The 26,064-nt window shown below is 38.9% G+C and overlaps 2 protein-coding genes across 8 annotated transcripts in view; one reads left to right on the top strand and one right to left on the bottom strand.

The window, feature by feature from the left end:
- SPECC1L (sperm antigen with calponin homology and coiled-coil domains 1 like) overlaps positions 1 to 26,064 on the top strand; it is a 343,168-nt gene that overhangs the window by 250,078 nt on the left and 67,026 nt on the right. For all 7 annotated transcript variants that reach the window (XM_050746048.1, XM_050746046.1, XM_050746050.1 and 4 more), the window contains 6 exons: positions 1,407 to 1,614; positions 6,907 to 6,980; positions 8,315 to 8,490; positions 12,183 to 12,346; positions 16,013 to 16,104; positions 24,724 to 24,814. In XM_050746048.1, the coding sequence (XP_050602005.1) occupies positions 1,407 to 1,614; positions 6,907 to 6,980; positions 8,315 to 8,490; positions 12,183 to 12,346; positions 16,013 to 16,104; positions 24,724 to 24,814 (805 nt within the window). The remainder of the gene's footprint in view (positions 1 to 1,406; positions 1,615 to 6,906; positions 6,981 to 8,314; positions 8,491 to 12,182; positions 12,347 to 16,012; positions 16,105 to 24,723; positions 24,815 to 26,064) is intronic.
- On the bottom strand, positions 5,084 to 5,948 carry LOC126929757 (histone H3.3A-like). Its single transcript, XM_050746424.1, has one exon. It carries the CDS (start codon positions 5,713 to 5,715, stop codon positions 5,305 to 5,307), a length of 411 nt encoding a protein of 136 aa, XP_050602381.1. The 5' UTR covers positions 5,716 to 5,948; the 3' UTR covers positions 5,084 to 5,304.

Here is a 26,064-nt window from a genome sequence, read left to right as displayed (position 1 = left end):
AAGCTGATATTTTTAAAACTTGAGAATGGTTTCCTTTTATTGGAATACAGTGAAAAGTATTCTTAAGATAATGTCACTTTCTCTCACTTGTATTTTGTTTCTATTATCCTGCCTGTTAGAGGATGTGGCTGGTATTACAGCTAAAACCAGAATTTGTCCCTAGCACAGTATTTACTGAGAACCAGGGTCACTGGTTTGGTTTGGTGTGTTATTAGCTTTTTTATAAAGCTGATATTTTTAAAACTTGAGAATGGTTTCCTTTTATTGGAATACAGTGAAAAGTATTCTTAAGATAATGTCACTTTCTCTCACTTGTATTTTGTTTCTATTATCCTGCCTGTTAGAGGATGTGGCTGGTATTACAGCTAAAACCAGAATTTGTCCCTAGTTCTGAGTATGCCTATGGAGTGGGTCGTGAAATTTTACCTCCCCCTACCTCATCTCGAATCTGTTCTGGTGTACTATAGGTGGAGAGTCAGTATTCCAGTCTGTAGCATCAGCAGTGCATGTTTCCTCTTCTCCTGCTATAGAAATAGTTTTTCAAATAGAAATCTGTTGAGAGTTAAAAAATATTTTTGGCATATAGAGGCTCCTGTTTCTCAGAGGCCTGTGATTTATTGCTGGCAGGGACCTTAGTGATTATCCGTCCAGCCCCTTGTTTTACATGCATGCAGCATAATAGTGAGGACTCAGTTGGAACTGCTACCCAGTGCCGCTGGCATTCTGGCCAGGGATCTGTACCCCATGTGGTTGCTGATGAATTGTTTATTTCCATGAGTTATCTAGTTATTCTAGCTTACATTTTATTTGTTTGTTATTTTAGTGCAATGATTTTTAAATAAATTTTAATATATCTTTGGCCAAAATGTAAATAATTTAGGTTTTAGGGTTTTTTTAGTGATCACTTTTAAAGTTACAGTTTAGGAGATTTGTATTATTTCTTGGCACATGTATGTTGAGAGGCTACTGTGAACTAATATAATACTTTTGTAAAAACACTATTTGAGCATTGTTTTTCCCTTTTTCAGTTTGATACTGGAACCGTCACAAATATGACACCATTTTTGTTAGGACAACATGTTATTCATCAAACGTACATGCTTTCAGTCCAAACTTTGGAGAAATGAAAATTTCCAGTCTCCTTGTAAATAATCTGATTAAGTTCAATGATACATCAATGTAATTTCAGTCAGTGTTACAGCAACAGTTTATGTTTAAGCATATTATATAAAATCTTACCATGGAGTGCTTTTTCATACTTTTTAACAGTTACTATACAGGTTGTTTTAGTTTATCCATAGTGCCTCACACTTAGTTCCCCTTAGAAACTGTGTGTACCTCAATTCTGGAACTTACCTTAGAACAACTCTTAACTTTTCTAAATCTGCATCATCAATTTTATATAGGTAGAGGATGAATACCGAGCCTTCCAAGAAGAAGCTAAGAAACAAATTGAAGATTTGAATATGACGTTAGAAAAATTAAGATCAGACCTGGATGAAAAAGAAACAGAAAGGAGTGACATGAAAGAAACCATCTTTGAACTTGAAGATGAAGTAGAACAACATCGTGCTGTGAAACTTCATGACAACCTCATTATTTCTGATTTAGAGAGTAAGTGATAAGAACTTTTCATTCTTTTTTATCTTACTCTTTTAAACATGTGGGGATAATTTGCATTTAGTAATAAAATAGGGCTAGGCACGGTGGCTCGTGCCTGTAATTCCAGCACTTTGAGAGTTCAACACTGAACCAGGCCGGGCGCAGTGGCTCACGCCCGTAATCCCAGCACCTTGGGAGGCCAAGGCAGGCAGATCACTTGAGTTCAGGAGTTTGAGACCAGCCTGGCCAACATGGTGAAACCCCGTATCTACTAAAAATACAAACATTAGCTGGGTGTGATGGCAGGTGCCTGTAATCCCAGCTACTTGGGAGGCTGAGGTGAGAGGATGGCTTGAACCCAGGAGGCGGAGGCTGCAGTGAGCTGAGATTGTGCCAGTACATTCAAGCCTGGGTGACAGAGTGAGACTCTATCTCAAAACAGAAAAGAAAAAGTCACAGATTGATCCTGTGTCCATGGTAGCTGCCTGGCAATATCAGCATGATTGATGGGATATAACCAGAGTGAGAATGGATTATTTTTTGTCAGAGAGTAATGGGGTTCATAATCAATAATGGGACTCAAAGGTTATGAACCCACTGTTAAATGGGTAGGGCAGTGCCCAGAGTTGATCAGAACAAAATTGGTCTAATAACATTGAGAATAGCAGTTTGCCTGATCTCTAGAATAAAAATAACTTTGTAAAAATTGAATTATAATTTGTAATTTAAAAATAGGAAGATCATAGTAGTAGTTCTTTTCCTTGGTAGACTTGAGTGTTGCTTTTGAGTTGAAGACAGTAGATGGCAGTGTCTCTCACAGGAGGAGCACTGAAGAGGAAGAAAACTGCCGTTAGAGATTCGAGAGTCGAAGAGTAATGCTGCTTTCTTGTGTGACCACAAATCATGGTAGATGGCAGTTTTGCAAACTAGTCTTCACAACAAGAACTTAAGCACAAATTCCTTTGTTTCCAGGAAAAAAAAATACATTCCGTTTCAGAAGTAAAAATATAGACATGATTGTAAAGATTGTAAAGTTTAAATCAAATCCCTACAGACACTTTTAGTGCACTTTATTCTGTCTGAATATTTCCACTGGCTGCCACTTTCCCTTTTATTTAAAAGGATTTATTTATAAGAGGTGACAATAATAAAAATGTAGTGCCAGGGGGCAGAAAAACACCTTTTAAAGAACAGTGATTATGTGAATTCTGTGCCCATGAATGAAAAGGTCAATAAAGAGAAAAAGAGCAAAAGAATGAATGCAACTTGAGGATTTACGATCAGTCTAAGATGATCATGTAGCTTAAAATGTCACCTGAGAATCAGAATGCCAAATGTTAAAAGTGAACTGTCCTGAGATTTGCTGTCATTTGTCTTGTGTATATTATGTTTAATAATAAGTAGATGTGTCGTATCCTTTGTGACAAGAAAAAGAAAACAAGTTTTAGCACATTTCAAGAGAAATTATGCTCCTAATACTTTTTGTTTGCTTGCCTGTTTTTTGTTGCTTGTTTGCTTTTTTGAGATGGAGTTTCACTTTTCTTGCCCAGGCTGGAGTGCAATGGCACCATCTTGGCTCACTGCAGCCTCTGCCCTCTGGGTTCAATCAATTCTCCTGCCTCAGCCTCCTGCGTAGCTGGGATTACAGGCACCTGCCGCCACAGCCGGCTAATTTTTTATTTTTAGTAGAGACAGGGTTTCACCACGTTGGCCGGGCTGGTGTCGAACTCCTGACCTCAGGTGATCGGCAGATATTACAGGCCTGAGCTACCACTCCTGACTGCCTGTTTTGATTATGAAATATTTCTTGCATATAAATGGATACAATGTAAATGAAAGGTGTAACTCTTAGTGTTTTCAACATTAGAAATTTTTCAGCTTCTATCCTTACTCCTCATCTATGTACAAAACCCTGAATTTGTCTATGTGTGAGGTCTCAAGGAACCAAGTTCTCATGCTGATTCCAGAGCCATGCTTGCCTCCAGAGATAAGGATCAGGGCATTAGACTCGCCTACTCAGCTTGGTGTCTGCTTTACCTAAACCAGATTAGATGTCCTATTTGACCTTTAGTTTGCAGATTGAGTCTGAAGTAGCTTATATATGAGACAGGCTTTAAAGTTTAATCTTTTGCTTATGAAGTCATCTACCTTTGTTGTCTCAACACAAGACTAGCCTTTTTGTCTCTAAGAGGATGAAGATTATATCTTTTTTGTTTCCTTTACATCTTAAGCACTTAGAAAAAAGCCTGGTACAAAGTTGGTACATATGACACATTTGTAGAATTAAAGAGTAAAATTTGAACCTTTTTATTTCACAAGACCTGACTTTGTTACACAGTTTTGGGGCAATGAATGAGAGTAAGTTAACTACTGGCTACCAGAATTGCCGCTGCCACCAATGTTTTATCTCATTTATTTCTCATCCAGCTTTAGAAAATACAGCATTATTATTTATTTGTAATAATTATTATTTCACATATAATTGTCATAAATATTCTAGGCTCTATGTTGTTAAAGTGAATTCGTGCCACTTAAAAATATCAGAATACTAGCCGGGTGCGGTGACTCATGCTTGTAATCCTAGCACTTTGGGAGGCCAAGGCAGGTGGATCATGAGGTCAGGAGTTCAAGACCAGCCTGGCCAAGATGGTGAAACCCCGTCTGTACTGAAAATACAAAAATTAGCTGGATGTGGTGGCAGGCACCTATAATCCCAGCTCCACAGGAAGCTGAGGCAGGAGAATCACTTGAACCCAGGGGGCAGAGGTTGCAGTGAGCTGAAATCACGCCACTGCACTCCAGCCTGGGCAACAGATTGAGACTATGTCTCAAAAAAAAAAAAAAAAAAAAAAGAAAACCCCAAAAATATCAGAACACACACATATACCAACATCAAATGTAAAGCATAGTGGCAAAAAGATTTTCAAAGAGAAGGTTCTAGTGGAACAGGGATAGAGAAGGTTCTAGTGGAACAGGGATAAAGAAGATGATGAGCCATGTAAGAAAAAACATCAGCATACTCATACTTTCGGGTCTTGATTAAAAGCCAATAAATTATTAGCTAGAGGAAGAATTTTTTTATTACATGTGTGATTGCAAGCAAGTGTTCACTATGCCTGAGTTCCTGCTACTACGTATAAGGAATGGGAGAGAATGTTATTTACCCAGAAACACTAAAGTCTATAGTTACTTTGTCCCTAATGATAAATTGTTAAGTTCTATCAATAGGATACTTACTAAAAAAAAGAAAAACCCTAGGTAATGATTTCAGCATTGCTTTTTATTACTGCTACCATCAGCTGACACATTCATATATTTATTGCCTTTTTTTTTTTTTTTTGCCGTCAATAAGAAATTTACTTGTTTTAAAAAAATCCAAATGCTGGCATTGTCCAGAAAAATTTAACAGGTTTATTTATAATTATTATAAAGTTGAACTACTGAAACTTGTTCACTGAAACATTTTAACTTGCATTAATGCTTTACGCCTCTGCATTTATATTAAAAATTCACACACAAATGAAAATGGAAAAACTGCCAATACCTGATTTCTGTCCCCTATTTTTCCACTCGCAATCGTATACTCAGGTACCTTTTGACCCCATGGGAAAAAAATTATCTAATGTTCAGAACTACCAATAACAGGAAGAAGAGTTTTTTTTTTTTTTTTGAGAATGAAATGTTTCTCATCATAGTGGATTCTTAAGCACGTTCTCCACGTATGCGGCATGCTAGCTGGATGTCTTTTGGCATAATTGTTACACATTTGGCATGGATAGCACACAGGTTAGTGTCTTCAAAAAGGCCAACCAGATAGGGCTCACTTGCCTCCTGCAAAGCACCGATAGCTGCGCTCTGGAAGCGCAGATCTGTTTTAAAGTCCTGAGCAATTTCTCGCACCAGAGGCTGGAAGGGAAGTTTGCGAATCAGAAGTTCAGTGGACTTCTGATAACGTCTAATTTCACGGAGCGCCACAGTACCAGGCCTGTAACGATGAGGTTTCTTCACCCCTCCAGTAGAGGGCGCACTCTTGCGAGCGGCTTTTGTAGCCAGTTGCTTCCTGGGTGCTTTACCACTGGTCGATTTGCAGGCAGTCTGCTTTGTACGAGCCATGGTGCAGAGACCTCCTTACTTACCCCCCTTCTCCTTTGGCTGGAGCTCGGTGAGCGAGAGGCGGCACTGGCATTGGAGAGCGACGGCCTATTCCATTTTTAAGATACCATTATTACAACTACTGAGTCCGTGAGGTCATCACATGGCTGCTTCTGCCTTTGAAGTGTTTTTAGTCTAGTGATGGAGACAGGTGTGTCAAGAGATGTGGTAATGTTGGCAGCGACATGGTACAAGGCTGCGTAAGACACAGTTGGGACACAGAACAGCCAGGGATCTACTGGGGTGGGGCTGTAGGTGAATCAGGGTAAAGGATTTGCCACCAGTGTGTAAGTACCCTTTCTTGCCCTCAACCAAAAAGTGATTCTTTCCTGAGCTGTCAAAGTAATCAGCCGTGAGCGATTTACTTAGTGGCAGCTATCAGCATAGCACCCTCCTAAGGCATTTCTCTCTTATGCTTGGATTTTAGAGTAGAACCTCCGAAGAGAAGGTAACTTCCCTTTTTGTTTCTGGTTCCAGGGAGACTAGCCTGTGCTACACTTTCATCCTTGTATCCTCACTCTGTCTAGAATGGTACTTTGCATCTTATTGGTGTTCACTGAATGCTTTTAGAGTGAATGAAATTGTTCTAAGAAAATTCACATTATGGGATAAATAATTTGAGGAATTATTGATTTACTTTATAAATATATTCTTTATTTTTTAATAAGATTTATATAGGATTAATTTAAACAGCAGCTACCCTGGGTATTATATTTTTTACTAATTTTGATTTTACTAATTCACTTCTGGAATTCAGTGCGTAAGGAAAGATATGCTTATATAAATACTGCAGATTAACAATGTTTATGATTAAAAGTTCATATTTTAGTCACAGTCAATATTGTTTTGACTGGTTATGTACCAACAAAGTGAATTTCTAACAGTTTTACTTTTTGTTTCAAAATTAAGATACTGTGGAAGGAAGTGATTTAGAAATTGTGATTTTTTAACTTGATATTTTCCAAAGAAAGTAATATTGGTTATTACTTGGATTGCACATTTTTTCTATTAAAGTTTTGTATTAAAATTTTTTTGTAGTCTTTGGACAGGATAACTTTTTTCAAATGTCATATTTAAGTACCCCTTTTCTTTGTATTATTCCCCTGAACTTTGTTGTGAGAATAGATATTTAAACTTTGGTGATCTTTTCAGATACAGTTAAAAAACTCCAGGACCAAAAGCACGACATGGAAAGAGAAATAAAGACACTCCACAGAAGACTTCGGGTAGGATAAATATTCATGTATTATCTTGTTAGAAAACAGTTTTCTGAAATTTGAGGTGTAGTCATTGACCATATTATCACTCATCTTAAGCTTTGGATACAGTGATAATACTGGCCCCATTGGGTTTTGGGCAGAAAGCAAATGCTGTCATTTCAGATTGGGATTGCTGCTAGATTTTGGGTAGAAGAATGTGCTATAGGTTGCGTATCCCTAACTAGACATTCTGAAATCTAAAATATTCCAAAATTTGTAACTCTTTGAATGATGGCATGATGCTCAAAGGAAATGCTTATTGGAACATTTTGGGTTTCGGATTTTCAGATTTGGGATGCTTCGCTGTTAAGTATAGTGCAAATATTCTAAAATCCAAAAAATCTTAAATCTGAAATGCTTTTGGATAAGTGATACTCGACCTATAGAAATTTATGGTTAGTAATTTTAGAAAGATAGATTTGGAGAAAAAGTGTTCTATTTTGTAAAGAAAAGTTATTAGCTTTTGATTATAAGGTGCCCCAAACTAGTCTGTTTTCATACATTTTGTGGCTGTGATCTGTCTTGCCAATAGCAATGCAGCCATGATGCAGGGAGTGGGGAGAAAGCTACTCAGTCATTTGGGTCATACCACAGTTGCTCAGGCTGCTTTCATCGTGTAAGAAAATTGCTTTAGGGGTGAGGAGGGCATGGGGCTCAGGCATGGCCCAGCTGTGGCTCTGAGGGAGGTGAGTCCCAGGGAGACTTCCCCACCCGGCCACACCCACATCCTCCATGACTGTGGGAAGCAACAGACCACGTAGTTCCTTACCGCTTCTTTGTATAATTTTGCCTGCCTATATTGAGTTTAGTGTTTTTCTTCTGGCTTCCTCTTCCTTTTCTTTTGATTTTTTTTTTTTTTTTCCTGTTAGGTTTTGATGTCAGGATATTTATAGTTTTTCACTGTATGGTTCACATACCATTATATACCTTCTTGTGCTTTTCAGAGGTAAAGATCCATACATTCTAGATGATGTTTATTTTCATAAGACCTGCTTTGAAACTTGCATGAAGAAGGGAAGCTTGACACTATTTTCATTAATATCTATTGAGCACTCTGAGTACTTGATGCCTCAGTAGGCAGATCAGCTGGAAAATCTTTTCCTTATTAAGAACAAGTTCACTAATAATAGTTGCATTGCCTGTTAGAAATAGATAATAGCAATTCTCTGTGATTAAAAAAATGAATCATCATTTGGAAGCATTAGTGTGTTACAGCAATCCAATCATAAACAAATTTTATTGCTTTTAAATAAATCTTGATTGCTCTCTTTTGGAAATAAAAAGTTAGTTTTTTAATATAGGAAGAATCTGCGGAATGGCGGCAGTTTCAGGCTGATCTTCAGACTGCAGTAGTCATTGCAAATGACATTAAATCTGAAGCCCAAGAGGAGATTGGTGATCTAAAGCGCCGGTTACATGAGGCTCAAGAAAAAAATGAGAAACTCACAAAAGAATTGGAGGAAATAAAGTCACGCAAGTATGTTCTGAGAAACCAGTTGTGTACTTCTGTTTCGGTAGAGAACATTTAAATCCCGATTTTTGATGTGGTACTATGGAAAAAATGGGGAGTTTGATACTTACTGAGTTTGGATCTGATGGAAGTTACTCAGCTTTTCTGGGCGTCATTTTATGGCACATGTGAACTAGTGCAGTCTATGTGGATCTTTCAGAGTTGTCAGTATCAGTGATCCACAACTCTGAAGGGAGTGAGGATGATCTCTCACATGATTCTCCTTTCCCCCAGCCCCACAGTCCAGCCCTGTTAGTTTTCTTTAGATTGTAGCCTCATGACTAAGGATGTGGACTCTGGAGACAGATATTCTTGGCTCGTGTCCAGCTCTGCCTCTTACTAGCTGTAATCTTGGTTAGGAATCTTGACTTCCCTGAGCCTCAGTTTTCTCATCTTTAAAATGACACAATACTACCTGCTTTACAGTGTTGTCATAAGGATTAAATAATATAATGCCTGCCAAGTGCTCAGGGCAATGGTCAATACTTTAGCTAGTATTTTTGGAATCCCAAGTAAAGAATGTAAAGTGAGTTTCTCTCTGTCACTCACTTGAGGAATTTTCACTTGTTTTATCTTATAATCAAATGAATCTCCACAGTAGTTTTTTTTCCCCCATGTAACATAGACATCATTGGAAACTGATGAAAATTATTAGATGAAATGACATTTGTGACATGCGCTGAGATCCACAGTGAAATACCATCTAAGAGTGGGGGATAGTATTTTTGTGTTTGAGGTTATTACTAAGAATTTGATTATTCCTTAGTTTGAGTAATTATTAAGTAGGCGTAGGAAGAAATTTAGAAAACTAACAGTATATCTTTAAAAAGTGGTCTTATTATTGCCTTGCTCTAGTGAATGGCTCAGAGAAAAGTATTGCTAAGCATTTTTCATTGGATTCCTTAAGCAGAACATGGAATGAGACAGATTATTATTTCTCTACTAGTATAAAACATGTATTACATTACTTTTTTCTTTGTATTATTAAATGAATAACGTATCAGAAATGCTTCATTCTATAGTTATCCTGAGTGAATGAAATTCTACTGTTAAAGTTTCATTCCTTTGGATCTTAAAAATTCATAAGACTTTGAGACACATGTTTTTAAAACGCCTTCTGAAAGAGGTAGCATCTTGTAGGGCAGTGGTTCTCAGAGTAAGGCCTGCAGATTCCTGGATGTCCCTAAGGCCCTTTAGGGAGTCTGTGAGGTCAAACTGTCTTCATAATACCATCACATTGTTTGCCCTTTTCACTGTGTTGACTTCTAAACTGTTAGAGAAAAGCAAGTATAAACTGTTGATGAACCGGGATCTTGGCAATAAATTGCACTTATAGTCATAATACTCTTCACCACCACATACTTGCAATTTTTTTTTTTAAATGCAGGTTTCACTTAAAGATGTCCTTGGTAAAACCGTAAAGTATGAATTTTACTACATCCCCGTCCTTGAGTATGCTCTTTAGCATTCTGTGTGACAAAATGGGAAGTACAGAAAAAGCACTTCTGCTTTATCTGCTGTATACTCAAGACTATACTGAAGAGTGAGGTCACGTTGAGGAAAGTGCTGTGATTAGTTTGAGCTGCTTTCTTTTTTCATTGAATGCCATTTTTTTACTTGAGAATGACAAACTGTGGATGATTCAGACTTTGGTATTATTTGGTGGATATTTTGTGAAAACAATTAAGACAGCCTATCACTTAAAGGAAAACAACGGACAGTATTCACTGCCAGTGATAAAATGTGGGCTTTCAAGTGAATGTTAGGATTTTGGAAAACTTGTTGTTTACCATTGGTGAGTTTGACAGCTTCCCATAAAGTGTCTTCTGATGAGATCATTGCGACTTAAAAAAAAATGTGTAATGACAGCATTTAGAAAATCTGTAAGTAAAACAATATTTTCCTTACAGCCAGTCTATGATGTTAAACAAGATTGACGAGTGGATTTTAATGGACAGAATAGGAAAAGTTCACTTATGGTTTCAGATTCCACATTGGAGCTAACTTTTAAGTTACTACTTGTTGCATTTTAGTGCAGTTATCAAATAAGAACAGCTACGGTTATCTAAAAGGGCTATTAAAATCTTCCCTTTTCCACCTACCTTATCTATATGTAAGACTTGCTTTTTTTCATATTAAAATAGGTTGAATACAGAGGAAATGAGAGTTTAGCTGTGTTCTCTTAAGCCAGACATTAATGAGATGATTTAAAAATGCAAAGCACTGTTACTCTTCTTACTAATTTTTTTTGTTTTGTTTTGGAAAGCATAGTTATTTTTCATAAAAATATATTAATAAGCCCTGTATTTATTTTAGTTTTAGATGAATTAAATATTTTTATATATTCTTAGTTTTAATGTAATGGAAGACAGCTCTTATAAACAAAAGGTTTTTGGAGTCCTTACTCATTTTTAGGAGTAGAAAGGGGCTCTAAGACCAAAAAGTTTGATAATCACTGTTATAGATTCTTTATTAAAAGTTCTAGTCAGCCGGGTGCAGTGGCTGACACCTGCAGTCCCAGCACTTTGGGAAGCCTAAGTGAGCAGATCACCTGAGGTCAGGAGTTTGAGACCAGCCTGACCAACATGGAGAAACCCCGTCTCTACTAAAAATACAAAATTAGCCGGGCGTGGTGGCGCATACCTGTAATCCCAGCTACTCGGGAGGCTGAGGCAGGAGAATCGCTTGAACCCAGGAGGCGGAGGTTGTGGTGATCTGAGATCACGTCATTGCACTCCAGCCTGGGCAACAAGAGCAAGACTCCATCTCAAAAAAAGAAAAGAAAGTTCTAATCATGACAGCTAAATGACCTTAAGATCTTGTAGTACATCTTGAGGCAGAATACTGTCAGAAGGCCAAATGGCCACCAAAGACGAATTTTTCCTAAGGACTGGCTTAATTTTTATTCACATACTTGATAGTTATATGACATGTACAAGCTCTGCAATTGTAATCTCATTCCAGATGAAAGAATTCTGTGTTAGTCAGTGTAGTGAATTCAGAATGGGCCAGAAATGAAATGGAATTGATTTTTTCAGATGACTCAGGATGCATCACCCTGAGCTTCTAGGGGACTCATGTTACTAATATGGGTCTAGGCTTTTTTTTTTTTCTCTTTGTAGAATTCTATTTGAAGACTACACCACTTGCCGTGTTCTTATTTTTATTTTTTTAAAGAGTGTGGGCTTTGGTTTCATTTTTTTGTATTTCCATGTCTAAGCATAACATACTAGCTAGAGCCAGTATAAATTAATATTATACCACTATAAATTAATATTATACAGTATCACGTACTGGTGAACCTCCGGACTCCTGAGAAGGGCCTTCTCGGCAGCACAGGACCTGGAGAGTCTCAGCCCTGAGCCAGTCTACCTCCTATTTTACTGCTAATTGATTACTGATGTCCTTACCTTACACTTACTCAGATGAAAATGGAATTTGATGGTTGTTTAACTTACTTAGGATAACCTGATATAAAAATTTCAGTATCATTTCCTGGTATTTACCAAGCAAATGAGAACATTAGACCAGGTAATCTACTAAGCTCAACTGATACAATTTTTTTAAACTGATAGTTTTTAATGCTTTTCAGCTGGGAGGGGAAAATGTATATGTTCTAGTACTGTGTAAAAATGCTCTGATTTCAATATTATTTTCAGGCAAGAGGAGGAGCGAGGCCGGGTATACAACTACATGAATGCCGTTGAGAGAGATTTGGCAGCCTTAAGGCAGGGAATGGGACTGAGTAGAAGGTCCTCAACTTCCTCAGAGCCAACTCCTACAGTAAAAACCCTCATCAAGTCCTTTGACAGTGCATCTCAAGGTAATTAATTTCTCCTGCATTGTGCCAACTGCATGTGGTTGTGTTTACTTACCTTATATTCTCTGGTTTAATTTGATATTCTTTACTGTCTTAGTCCCATTAACTTTCATATAGTATTAATGCACTTGACTTAACAGAAGGTGATATTTAATAGGTTTGAGATCTCTTCAGCTTCAGAGGTGTTAGTCTCAGACAGAATCCTTAATCCCATGCAGAGATGTGTCTTCTCACCCTTGTTGGATCACACACATTCCTGTTACTTTAAGTATGTTCTCTATGCCTAAGAACTTCCAGATGTATAACTTTAGCTCTTCCCTTCCTCTGAACTCCTCAGTCATGTCTATCCAGATGCCTACTTGACATGAACCCTCAGGTGTCTCCTGGACATCTAACGTCCAAAAAGCAAACTCTTGTCTGCTGTCTTCACCTTCTCCCCGTGCATAAATGGCAGCATCACTCCACCCAGTTACTTAAGCCAAAAGTCTGGGGATCTTCCTTAAATTCTTGTTCTTTCTTACTGCTACATCTAGTCTATTACTAGCAAATCCTGTTGATACAGCCTACATCATGGATGTCTTTGCTCTGTCTTCTCTCCATCTCTAGCGGCACAAGCTTTAGTTCAAGCCACCATCAACCTCTAATTTCAGTAACCTCCAAATTAAATCTCCCTTTTTCATCCCATGATAGAAAGATCTTTTCTTGTTTAAAATCCTTTAGTTGCTTATTAGAGTTGAAACAAAATTCAGATACCCAAATGCCTTCATGGTCTGACCCCTGCCTATTCTTTGCCTCAGTTGAACCACTCTTCCCCCACTCACTATAGTCCTACACGGCATTTCAGGTTCTGAATCAAGCCGGGCTTTCTTTCATACAAGCTCTAGAAGGCTTACTCTCCCCACTTTCAAATGACTGACTTGTTTTCATCTAACTTCCTCAGCCCTGGGAAAGGAAAAGGGATGTGGTGTTTTCAAACAATTAATTGTAATATGTCCTAAAGCTCAAATTTTTGTCTAGAAATTCTTTAAACTTTATTAATAGGCTACTAGAATCTGTATTCTGTGATTATACACAAATGAGTTCTCATTGACTTAAAAGCACAGCAAAAGTCACATGTATAGTCCTACACACTGTTGGTATAGACATTCTGGAGGACTGTTAGGCAATACCTTCCAGTTTAAAATGCCATGTTCATAGACTCTGAAGTTGTTATACTTAGTACTGGCACAAGTATTATGTATAAAGATAGTCTTATGTATAAAAAAACTCTGTATATGTATACATATACAGTATGTATACCATTGTTTGGAAAAATGGAAGACCTATTTCATTAAAATGGAATGCCTATTAAAAGAATTAAGACAATTATGACCAATTAATACAGTAAAATACTATGCATATTTCAATAAGGATGACAGATCTCAAAGTACTGATGTTGAAACATGTCTGTGATCCTTTATTCAAGTGTGCCACCTGAGCAGTCACTTTGTGCACTGCAATCCTTTATAGTAAGTTACAGGCCAGTACATATATAGAGATATATGTATATATCTATATATACCTCTGTGTGTGTGTGTATATGTGTATAATGTGGGTGGTCTTGTTTTTTTAAGGTACGTAGATAGCTAAGTGTATTTGCATTTAAAGTGTAAGAAAGATGTACCCAGAACTGTTGTTAGTGGCTACCGCTGGGTAATATGATGGGGTAAGATGAAAGGAGAACTTTAAAATATGCTTTGAGCTGACAAGTGCCTGTAGTTCCAACTACTTAGGAGGCCCAGGCAGTAGCATGCTATCACTGCACCTGCTAATAGCCACTGTACCCTAGCCTGGACAACAGAGCAAGACTCTGTCTCTGAAGAATAAAATATATATATGTTTTGAAAATCAAAATGATAACGGAATGTCTACGTTAAATTAAAATTATACACCTATTCAAAATGTTAATAAATCATGCTTTAATGCGCAAAACTGCTTCATACTAAAGTTTTTTAAAAGCCTTATATGTTATTTTATAATAAAATATATGTAAATGACCCAGCAATTCCACTCCTAATTATACATTCAAAAGAACTGAAAATAGATAATCAGACAAATACAGCCCCTGACTTAACGATGCTTTAACTTTTGATTTTTTGACTTTACAATAGTGCCAGTAATACACATTCAGTACAGCTTTCAGTAAATTACATGAGATATTCAACACAGCCTATTTAGTATAAAATAGGCTTCATGTTAGATGATTTTACCTAACTATAGGCTAATGTAAATGTTCTGATCTTGTTTAAGGTAGGCTAGGTTAAGCTGAGATGTTTGGGAGGTTAGGTGTATCAAATGCGTTTTTGACTTGCTTATGATGGTTTTATCAGGACATAACTCCATCATAAATTGAGAAACATCTGTGCTTGTACATCAATGTTCATAGTAGTTCTGCTCACAATAGCTAATGGATGGAAGCAACCCAAGTATCCATGCATTCAATGAATGGATAAACAAAATGTGGTATATTCATACAATGGAATACTGTTCAGCCACAAGAAGGAATGAAGTAGTAATACATACTTTAACATGGATGAATCTTTACAACATTATGTTAATTGAAGGAAGCCAGATACAATAGGTCACATATTGTAAGATTCCGTTTATGTTAAATATTCACACTACGTCAATCCATAGAGACAGAAAGCAGATTGCCAGAGGCTGGCGGGACAGTGGGTAGGAAGTGACTGTTAGGATACTAGGTTTTCTTTTTGGAATGATGAAAATGTTTTGGAACTAGGTAGAGGTGATGGTTGCATAATATTGTGAATGTACTAAATGCCACTGAACTGTACATTTTTAAATGGTTAACTTTATGTTTTGTGACTGTTATCTCAGTAAAGAATATATCTAAAGATACCAATTCTAAATATAAGTAAATAGATTTGTGTTTATATTGGCCGCATTAAAAAAGTCCATAGTGATCTGCTTCATCTTGCCACACTGTGTGATAGGCCTGAGTTCATTCTGTATCCCATTTTTAATTTAATTCAGCATCAAATGAAGAATCATTTTTGCAGCCTTTACCAGAATCTGTGCTATGCTCAACTGTCTAGAAATTAATAAATTCTAAAAACATAAACTACTTTTCAGCAGTTTATTCTAGAGAGAGAGAGACTGATATGCCAACAAGTGATTCCACATCCCTGCGTTAAATACAAATCAGAAAATATATGTGACGTGATGGACTCTGCAGGAGGAATTGAGGAAAGACAAGCAGGAGTTCCTCATTCTTTTGTTTAATATGCAACTATTCAACATCCTTTACCTGCCAGGCGTCTTACCTGATATAGTTATGTAAATACTCCTCTTGGGCTTAATACTTGAATTTCATTGCTTTATGGAGCATTTTAGCTACATAATTAAGTAACAGAAACGAAATGACTGCCATAACATGGGTTAGAAATAAGCATGACTACTCTACGGATGCAAATCATTCACCTGATGGGAGGAAAAGCACCTGTGTGCTAAGACACAGCTATAAGTATTCAGCAGAGGCTAGACATCAGCCAAGACAGTGTCCAGGGGGGTTTGAGAGCGTTTGGTAATCAGGCGAGTCCTTAAGTGGAGACTAGTTAAGCTTCCACTGTACAGTGACATTATTTCCCTTTTTGTTTGTTGTTTTTGTAGTACCAAACCCTGCTGCAGCTGCAATTCCTCGAACGCCCCTGAGCCCAAGTCCTATGAAAACCCCTCCTGCAGCAGCTGTGTCCCCTATGCAGGTGAGTGCCTGGAACCACAGGAGGCTCTTATGGCCTCAGAATCTGGAAGTTGAGGCCTTTTCTTCACACTCATTTACACCTATATTCGTTGGGTAAATGACTACCTCAGCAGGGATGTATCTAGAATTTGTTTCCTAAAATACTGTAAATATCTTTAATTGAGATAAATTATGTAAGTGTAAATTGTGTTATTCTGATAGACTCTTATAATGATAGCTAACAACAGTTGAACACTTGCTTTGTATTCTACACTGTTCTGAATGCTTTATAATGTTAGCTCATTTAATCCTTACAACTCTTGGGTATTAGGTGCTGTTCTTATCTGTATTTTTCACATGTGGTAACTGAGGCCCAGAAAGGTTAAGTAACTTGCCGAGGTTCAGCAATTAAGTGGTAGAGCTGGGGTTTAGAGCTAGGCTGTCTGGATTCAGTGGCTTTAGTCACTACACTAAGACACAGAAGTATCTGTGAGTAGAATATGTGGTTGCCATGTCTCAGCCTTTACTGCATAGCAAATCACTTCAGAACTTAGTGGCTTGAAAGAACAATTTTATTAGTTTTTACATTTCTCTGAGTTGACTAGGCAATTCTTTGCTGGCTTTCCTGGGCTCATTCCTGCAGTTGAATTCACAGAGAGGATGGGATAGGGCCTGGGCTCAGCAGGATTCCTGGGCCGCTTTCTCCGTGTGATTTGTCTTCTCAGGCTCCTTCACAACATGGTATCTCCAGCTCCAGGAGACTGAAAATGGAAGTTAGCAAAGCCTCTGAAGACCTAAGCTTGGAACTTGGACAGTGACTCTTCTGTCCTGCTATTTTAATCCAAGCAAGTCACAGGGCAGCTGCGATTCAGAGTGGAAGGGGTGCACAAGGCATGAATTCAGAGAAGTGTGATTAATGAGGGCTGTTTTGTAACAGGTCCAGCACAGGTCATTATTGATACATTAGAAACAAGTTTCAAAAGTTGTTCCTCTGTGCCATTGGGGAATGCAGATGAGAAGCGGGGCAGAGGGCTTTTCGGTAGCGCTCAGGAGGCCCCTCATTGTGCATTTTATTCAGCCGCTTTTGGACAGTATAGCTGAGGTGGAGTATTTCCTCATAGGTGAGAGTAGCCAAAGGAAACATGGCCTAACCCCCATTATCCTGTGATACAGTGTAGCCCCGGCTGCACCTCTTCCCTAAAATAATGGTGCTGGGGAGCATTTTCATTTCCAGTTGAGACATTTGTACTGTGTTTACTAGTGTGCTCCTTTTGCATTTATATTGTTGTGAGTTAGTGGCTTTGCATTTGCATGTATATACAAGATGTTATGTCTTTTTTTTTTTTTTTTTTTTTTTTTTTTTTTTTCCTGAGATGGGGTCTCACTCTGTCACCCAGGTTGGAGTGTAGTGGCACGATCTTGGCTCACTGCACAACCTCTGCCTCTCAGGCCCAACCAGTACTCCCACCTCAGCCTCCCAAGTAGCTGGTACCACAGGCCTGTACCACCCATACCTGGCTGTTTTCTGTGTTTTTGGTAAAGACAGGGTTCTGCCATGTTGCCCAGGCTGGTCTTGAGTTCCTGAGCTCAGGCAATCCACCTGCCTGGTCCTCCCAAAGTGCTGGGATTACAGGCATGAGCCACCATGCCTGGCATTATGTCATAATTTAAAAAGAAGGGAAGGGAATACCATATTCCACCAATTTAATGATTTTTTTTTTTTTTTTTTTTTTTGAGACGGAGTCTCACTCGGTTGCCCAAACTGGAGTGAAGTGGCATAATTTCGGCTCACTGCAACCTCCACCTCCTGGGTTCAAGTGATTCTCGTGCCTCAGCCTCCAAGTAGCCGAGATTACAGGTGTGCACCACCACACCCAGCTAATTTTGTATTTTTGGTAGAACAGGGTTTTAACCATGTTGGCCAGGCTGGTCTCAAATTCCTGACCTCAAGCAATGTGCCCACCTCAGCCTTCCAAAGTGCTGGGATTACAGGCGTGAGCCACCGTGCCCAGCTGATTTAATGCTTTTTTATGTGCTCCCTACTAATCAAACTTCATCTAAAATTCTGAAGTAACAGATAAAAGCAACATAAAGATGCCAAATGTAATAAACTTCAAATAAGATGAACTTTATTTAAGTGGTGTTTGTCAGTTGATGTTTAATGTACAAGGTGTCACTTTGTAAATCTTTGTAAAGTTAGGAGGTGAAAAATATTTCTGTAAGTTGCAAAAAACTAATACTTAGGAGCTACATTCAGTAGCTTTTTAGTACATGATTAGTTAGTACGGTGCTTCTCAAACCTAATTGTATATAAAAATCATGTGGAGAATTTTTAAGCACATAAAATTCCCAGACCTCATCCTGGTAAACCAGAATCTCTGGGGACTGGGGCCCAAGATTGGAATTGTTAGTTTTTCAAAACTCCCTAGGTAGGAATTCTACTCCTAGCTATGTGGGAGTAATAGGCTGGATTATTCTGCCATCACAAACACTATTAATAGATGGACAAAATATAGGAAGCAATTATTTTCAGACATTGTACATAACTGTGGTCCCTGAACAAAAATTTTAAAATGAGGTAAGTCCTACTGTGGCTCACAATATTTTCCTGGAGGCAATTTCCAGATGGTGGTGCAGGGAAGATGAACCTACGTGGAGCAGGGAAGAGAAAAACAATTGGATCTGAGTAGACACAAATCAACATTCGAGGAGAATGAGACTGCTTGAATTTGCAGGGCAGATACTTGGAGGAGGGAGCTGCATAGAGAAAGGAGTATAGAAATCTGCATAGGCATCCCTTTGAGTCTTTGTCTGAATACCAATCTGTACCTGCATTGGGTGAAACCGCACAAGGCTGGGCAAGAATAATTTTCCAGAAACAATTTCCAGGAACAGGGAGCTATCCGGCAAACACTTCTGGTAGTTTACCTAGGGCAGGAAATCATTTGAGTTCCCACCAGCCACTGTGGAGACACCTCTTTGAATAGATGGCATTCAGTATAGACTCCTAAAGGACCACCCCTGAAAGTATCATAGAACTAAATAGCCTCAGAGTAAATACTATTCTAGGTCTGCCCTAAAAGATCTTTAAAAATAACATGCAGAAGGACCAAGGAGGTCCCTAAGTAGCTGTAGTAGGCAGCCTCTAAAATGTTCCCCGGTGATCCCCAGTTGGTGGTAGTTGCTCCTTGTGCAGTTTGCTCTTGTTGAGTGTTGGCTGCAGCTCGTGATTTGCTTCCAGTGAATATGGCAAAGCAAAAGAAGTGATAGGATAAGGTTATCACTTCTAAAATACAGTTATAAAAAGCTTTGCTTCTGCCTTGAATGCTCCTCTTGCTATCACTTAGAGCCAGTTACTCTGGGGAAACCCAGTTCCCATGTTGTGAGCCAGCCCTGCGGAGGGGCCCACATTAGGAAGTGTAGGAACAGATCTCCTGAAGCTTGCCAGCAGCCATGTAGATGAGCTTGGAAGCAGATCTTCCTCCAGTCGATCCTCAAGATAACTGTAGCCCTGCTGACAACTTAATTGCCTCCTCGTGCTAGACTTTGAGCCAGAGACACTCTGCTAAGCTTTCTGACCCACAGAAACTATGAGATCATAAATGGATTGTTTTAAGCCACAAAAGATTTGGAATAATTTGTCATGCAGCATAGATAGCTAATACAGTAGCGTACTTATTTGCCAAAGTAATAATTTTTAAAGGAACACAGCAAAATATAGTTAGTGTAAAATACATAATCTGGCATGCAATAAAAAATTACTAGGCAATGAAGAAGCAGGAAAATGTTACCTGTAACCAGGGGAAAAATCAGTCAATAGATGCAGACTTAGAACGGATAGAAATGATAGGATTAGCATGCAGTGATGTAAATATGATCTCTGTGCTTGAGTATGTGAAGGGAAGCATGCACAGATGAAGAGAGAAGTGAAAGATATGAAAAAGAATAGAAGAGGGCCAGGTGCGGTGGCTCACGCCTGTAATCCCAGCATTCTGGGAGGCCGAGGCAGGCGGATCACCTGAGGTCAGGAGTTGAAGACCAGCCTGGCCAACATGGCGAAACCCCGTCTCTACTAAAACTACAAAAAAAATTAGCCAGGCACGGTGGTCTGTGCCTGTAATCCCAGCTACTCAGGAGACTGAGGCAGGAGAATCGCTTGAACCCAGGAGGCAGAGGATGCAGTGAGCTGAGATTGTGCCATTACACTCCAGCCTGGGTGACAGAGCAGGACTCCGTCTCAAAAACAAACAAACAAAAGGAATAGAGGAAAAGATCAATATATTTGAGGACATAGCAGTAGAATCTTCCATAATGAGTAGCAGAGAGGAAAAAGGACTGGGGAAAAAAATGAACAGAGCCCCTGACTTGTGGGATTAAATTAAGTGGTCCTACATACCTGAAATTGGAGCCCAAGAAAAAAAGGCAAGTCAGGGGGCAGAGTAGGAAGTGTGTCTGAAGAAAACATTTGCAGAAATAGGCCAGGCGCAGTGGCTCACGCCTGTAATTCCAGCACTTTAGGAGGCCGATGTGGGCAGATCACCCGAGCTCAGGAGTTTGAAACCAGCCTGGGCAACACGGTGAAACCCCGTCTCTACTAAAAATACAAAAAATCAGCCAGGCATGGTGGTGTGTGCCTGTAATCCTATCTACTTGGGAGGCTGAGGCAGGAGAATCACTTTAACCTGGGAGACAGAGGTTGCAGTGAGCCGAGATCACACCACTGCACTCCAGCCTGGACGACAGAGGGAGACTCCATCTTAAAAAATTTAAAAAAAATTTTTTTTTGAAGAAATAATAGCCAAAATCCATCCAAATTTGTTGGAAATTATATACTCATAGATCCAAGAAAATCAGGAAGCTAAAGCAAGATAAACATATATAAATATACAAACACCCTCATCCTCCTGTCCAGTAAGGCATTGCTGAAAAAGAGTGATAAGAATTTCTTAAGGACAGGCAGGTAAGAATAATCACAGACTTCTAGTTAGAAACTGTGCAAGTCAGAAGGCAACAAAATGGTTGGGTTTTTTTTTTGTTTGTTTTTGTTTTTGAGATGGAAGTTCTGTCACCCAGGCTGGAATGCAGTGGCGTGACCTTGGCTCACTGCAACTTCTGCCTCCTGGGTCCAAGCGATTCTCCTGCCTCAGCCTCCTGAGTAAATGGGACTACAGGTGCATGCCATGGCACGCGGCTAATTTTTGTATTTTTAGTACAATCATGGGATTTCTCCATGTTGCCCAGGCTGGTCTCAAACTCTGGTCTTAAACTCCTGGACTCAGGTGAGTCACCTGCCTCGGCCTCCCAAAGTGAGCCACTGTGCCCAGCCCAAAATGGCATCTTGAAATGCCAAAAGAAAAACGCTGTCAACTTCGAATTCGATGTAGTAACAAAAAGACAAAATTAAAATTTTTTAGACAAACAAAAGCTGAGGGAATTCATTATCCACAGACAGTTGGGGGAAAGTGAATGAGGAGTATATGGGACTTTCCTGTACTGTCTTTACAACTTCCTGGGAGTCCATAATTATTTCAGAATAAAAGTTTAAAATAAAAAGTCTTCCCACATAGAAAATTCCAGGCCCAGGTGGTTTTACTAGTGAATTGAATCAATCCTTTGTGGAAGAAATAATTCTAGTTGTATATAGTCTCTCAGAAAACAGAAGAGTAAAAGGACTTTCCAGTTCATTTTAGGAAGCTAGCATTACCTGATAGCAAAACTAGACAAAGACATTGCAAAAAAAGAAAACTGTCAGCCAATATTCCTCGTGATTATAGATGGTTATAGAGGCAATATAAAAGCACACATTAACAAAACTGAATCCAGGAATATATAAAAATGATAATCCATCATTACCAAGTGTGATGTATCCCAGGGGTACAAGGTTAAAATTTGCATCAACAGGAAAAAAAAAATTTTAAAAATCATTAATCTCAACATCTTTAGAAAACTGTTTGACAAAATTTTACATCTGTTCATAGTAAAACTCTTTAGCAAACTAGAAGTAGAAGGAGACCTGTGGGAACTCCACAGCTAACATCATACTTAATCTGGAGACTGAATGCTTTCCCACCAGGACCAGGAGCAAGGTAAGGATACCCACTCTCACCACTTTTGTTCAGCATTTTGCTGGAGCTCTTGCCCTGTGCAATTGCATAAGACCAAAAAAAAGAAAAGAAAAAAAAGAAAGCATACAAGTTTGGAAAGGGTAAAGTAAAACTGTCATTGTTTGCAGATAATATGATCATTTATGCAGAAAATCTAAGGAGTCCACACAGAAGCTTTTTGAGTTAAGCAGTGTCAAGGTTTACACGAAGTCCTATACAAAAGTTATTTGTTTTTCTCTATATTAGCATGAATAATTGGAAATTGAAATACTTAGCAATAAATATAATGAAATGTATGCACAACCTGTGCAATGAAAACAATAAAATATTGCTGAGAGAAATTGAATAAATGGAAAGCGATGTCATTTATAGATTGGAAGACTCAGTATTGTTAATATCTTGTAGTAGTCCTTTAAATTGGTCTGTGGATTCAACACAATACCAATTAAAAGAGCAGTGCTCTTTGGGTAGAAATTGACATGGTAGTATTAAATTCATATGGAAATATAAGATCCCTGAATATTCAAAACGTTGGGGTCGGGGGTACAGGTGGAGGTCAGATTTGGAGGACTTGTACTACCTGATTTCAGCATTAGATCAGTAGAACAGAGAGTTCAGAAGTAGGCCAGTTGATTTTCTACAAAGATACTAAAGTAATTCAATCGGTAAGGAATAGTCTTTTGAAGAAAACATTCTGAAATGACTAGGTAACTGTATAGAAAAGAAATAACCTCAGCCCGTACCTCATGAAATACACAAAAATTGAAATGGACTATCGACTTAAATGTGAAAGCTAAAACTACAATTTTTACGTGAGAACGTGAGAGAAAATCTTCATAACCTTTAAGACTGCAAAGATTTACTAAGATGTAAAAAAGCATGAACTATAAAAGCAAGTTGATAAATTGGGCATCAAAACTTAAAACTTCTCTGAAAGACATTAAGAAAATTAAAAAGCAAGCTACAGACTGGGGAGAATATATTCATAATACATTTACCTAACAAAAGATTTACATTCAGTAAGAAGACAAACAACCCAATAAATAATGGGCATAAGATTTGAAAAGGTCCTTCCAGGAGAAGAATACAAATGGCCAATGGCACATGAAAAGATGATCAACATCGTTAGTCATCAGGAAAATGGAAATTAAATCCACAATGAGATCCTATTCTATATTATTCCTAATGGCCAAAATCTGAAAGGTTGATGAGCTGAAGTGTGGCCGGGATGTGGAGAAGCTGGACCTCGTCCACATTTCTGGTGGGAATATGAAATGAATAGTTAGAAGTTAGCCAGATAAAAAGGACTGGGGGAAAGCTGTGGGAATGAAGCACAAGAAAAACATAGACAAGCAACATGGTCTGCATGGTAGTAAATAAGTAGGTTCGTGGTATTTGAGCATCATGTAGAGGTAGCCAAGAGAGCTGAGGGGTTTTAAGTGTTTGTGGTGAATTCTTTTTTTTTTTTCAGATGGAGTCTCGCACTGTCGCCCGTGCTGGAGTGCAGTGGCGTGATCTCGGCTTACTGCAACCTCTGCCTCCTGGCTTCAAGCGATTCTCCTGCCTCAGCCTCCCGAGTAGCTGGGATTGCAGGCACCTGCCACCACACCCAGCTAATTTTTTGAATTTTTTAGTTGAGACGGGGTTTCACTATGTTGGCTAGGCTGATCTTAAACTCCTGACCTCGTCAACCACCCACCTCGGCCTCCCAAAGGGCTGGGATTACAGGCGTGAGCCACCGGCCCTGGCTGTGGTGGATTCTTCTGGCTGCTTGCATATGCAGAAGTCTGGAGATGAGGAAGCCAGTGACAAGCTGTTGCTGTAGTGCTGCACTGAGATGACAGACTGTACTGGGCAGTTGTTGTAGTAGCATTAGCAAGCGGGTGGCAGAATTGAGATCTATTTGAACGAGGACTTGAAAGACCAGTACAATTACAAAAGGAGCACATCTGCATTTCATTTTGCAACATGTTTTTATATTTACTGAATTGGTTTGTGATACTTTAAAGATTCTCTTCCAACAAAATAATGAAACCACATTCAGAATACCAGTGGTTGCCAGGAGTCAGTGATATGGGGTTGGGGACAGGGAGAGGGGTGTGACTGTAAAAGGGCCCCAGGAAGGATCCTTATGGTGATGGAAATGTTCTTTATCTTGACTGTATCAATAATATATAAATGACTATATAAGATATGACTACGTCAATATTTTGGCTACTGTCAAAATCTTGCTGGTGGTATTTTACTATAGGTTTATAAGATATTACCATTGGGGGAAACTGAGTAAAGAGTACATAGGATCTCTCTATATTCTTAACAACTGCATATGAGTCTATAATTATCCCATAATAAAAGTCTAATTTTTAAAAAAAGTATATTGATCACAGTCCATGCCTGTAAGGTGTGTTACAACCTTACTATAGCAGTATGGAAATAATTAATACAGATTTATAACTAAATACCTACTCTCTGCAGCGTTTACTTTGTGAGTCCCAATACTCGATTTAACTTCGATATTGTTTATCTTATGATTTCAGAGACATTCCATAAGTGGACCAATCTCAACATCCAAACCCCTGACAGCCCTGTCAGATAAGAGACCAAACTATGCGGAAATCCCTGTTCAAGGTACATGTAATATGCCATAACATTTCACCTTTTTTGTCAGTTTTTGAGTTGTTCTGGCTTCTTTGGCAAACTAAATTATTTTCTTTGCTCTTGATATTATTTCAATCAATCTGGTATACCTTTGTATCAGAAGTTCACTAATAAATATATCTAAATTCCAAGTGGAGAAAGTAGTTGTTAATGAATGCATCTTTCCTGACAGCTGTCATAATGGGTCATAGAGAGTGTACACCATTGCTAGGCACTGTTTTCACAGTTCCTCATGGCATATGTATTATTGTCATCCTCGTTTTACAGATATCAAAAATGAGGCTTAAAGAAGTTAACTAAGTCAATTCAGGTTAACACAGTTAGTTACTAAGCAGTAGCCCAGGGCAGCCTGACTTCAGAGCCCATTCCTTAGATCTCTGGGCTGTGTTTTGTTACCCTGAGGGAGCTGAGACTCTAGAAGATGAGGCTCAGCAACTCTTTGGAGCCCTTGGGAGGAACTTGCTGTTTTCACGCAGCCATTTTTTTTTTTTTTTTTTTTTTAGTTGGAGTATCACTCTGACTCCCAGGCTGGAGTGCAGTGGTGCAATCTCGGCTCACTGCAACCTCTGCCTCCCGGGTTCAAGCGATTCTCCCACCTCAGCCTCCCGAGTAGCTGGGATTACAGGTGCACACCACCATGCCCAGATAATTTTTATATTTTTAGTAGAGACAGGGTTTCACTATGTTGGCCCACTGGTGATCTGCCCACCTCAGTCTCCCGAAGTGATGGAATTATAGATGCAAGCTACCGCACCTGGCCTTCCATGTAGCTTTTTATGGCAGAGCTGGCACCAGAACCCAAGTATCCCACCTTACAAGGTTGAGGCTCCTTCTCTTATCCCGCACTGCCTCTTCATGTGCGATACTGAAGTACATTGGAAAGATGAACTGCAGCATTGGGGTGTGGTGCTGGGAAAAGCAGTGCTTCATTTGGGGTGGGTGTGGGAATGTTCCCAAGTGTCCCCTCAGGGCCTGAGGGCTCCTCTTCGCTGATGCAGGCCAGTTACTTCCATGCGTCAGGAATTCTTGGTTGTGCAAGTTAGGCTCTGTATGTTAGACTAGAAGGTTTCAACAGGTTTTGGGTCAGAAGTAAGCAGACTTGTGAAAAGTATTCAATTAGAGAACCCAAAGGACTGGCTCCATGGGCTTCATGTCGTACCAGTGCCTGAAGAGTTCAATTTGGTTGTGGAACTGGCCCTACACCTGTCATCTTCAGTGTT

This window comes from Macaca thibetana, chromosome 10, assembly GCF_024542745.1.
Source record: "Macaca thibetana thibetana isolate TM-01 chromosome 10, ASM2454274v1, whole genome shotgun sequence".
NCBI classification, from domain to species: domain Eukaryota; kingdom Metazoa; phylum Chordata; class Mammalia; order Primates; family Cercopithecidae; genus Macaca; species Macaca thibetana.
Note: the sequence above shows the minus strand (reverse complement) of the source record. Positions and strands in the feature narration are given on the sequence as shown.

What these genes read in the sequence shown, in the direction of transcription:
- LOC126929757 (XM_050746424.1), bottom strand. Translation starts at nt 5,715, where the DNA reads ATGGCTCGTACAAAGCAGACTGCCTGCAAATCGACCAGTGGTAAAGCA.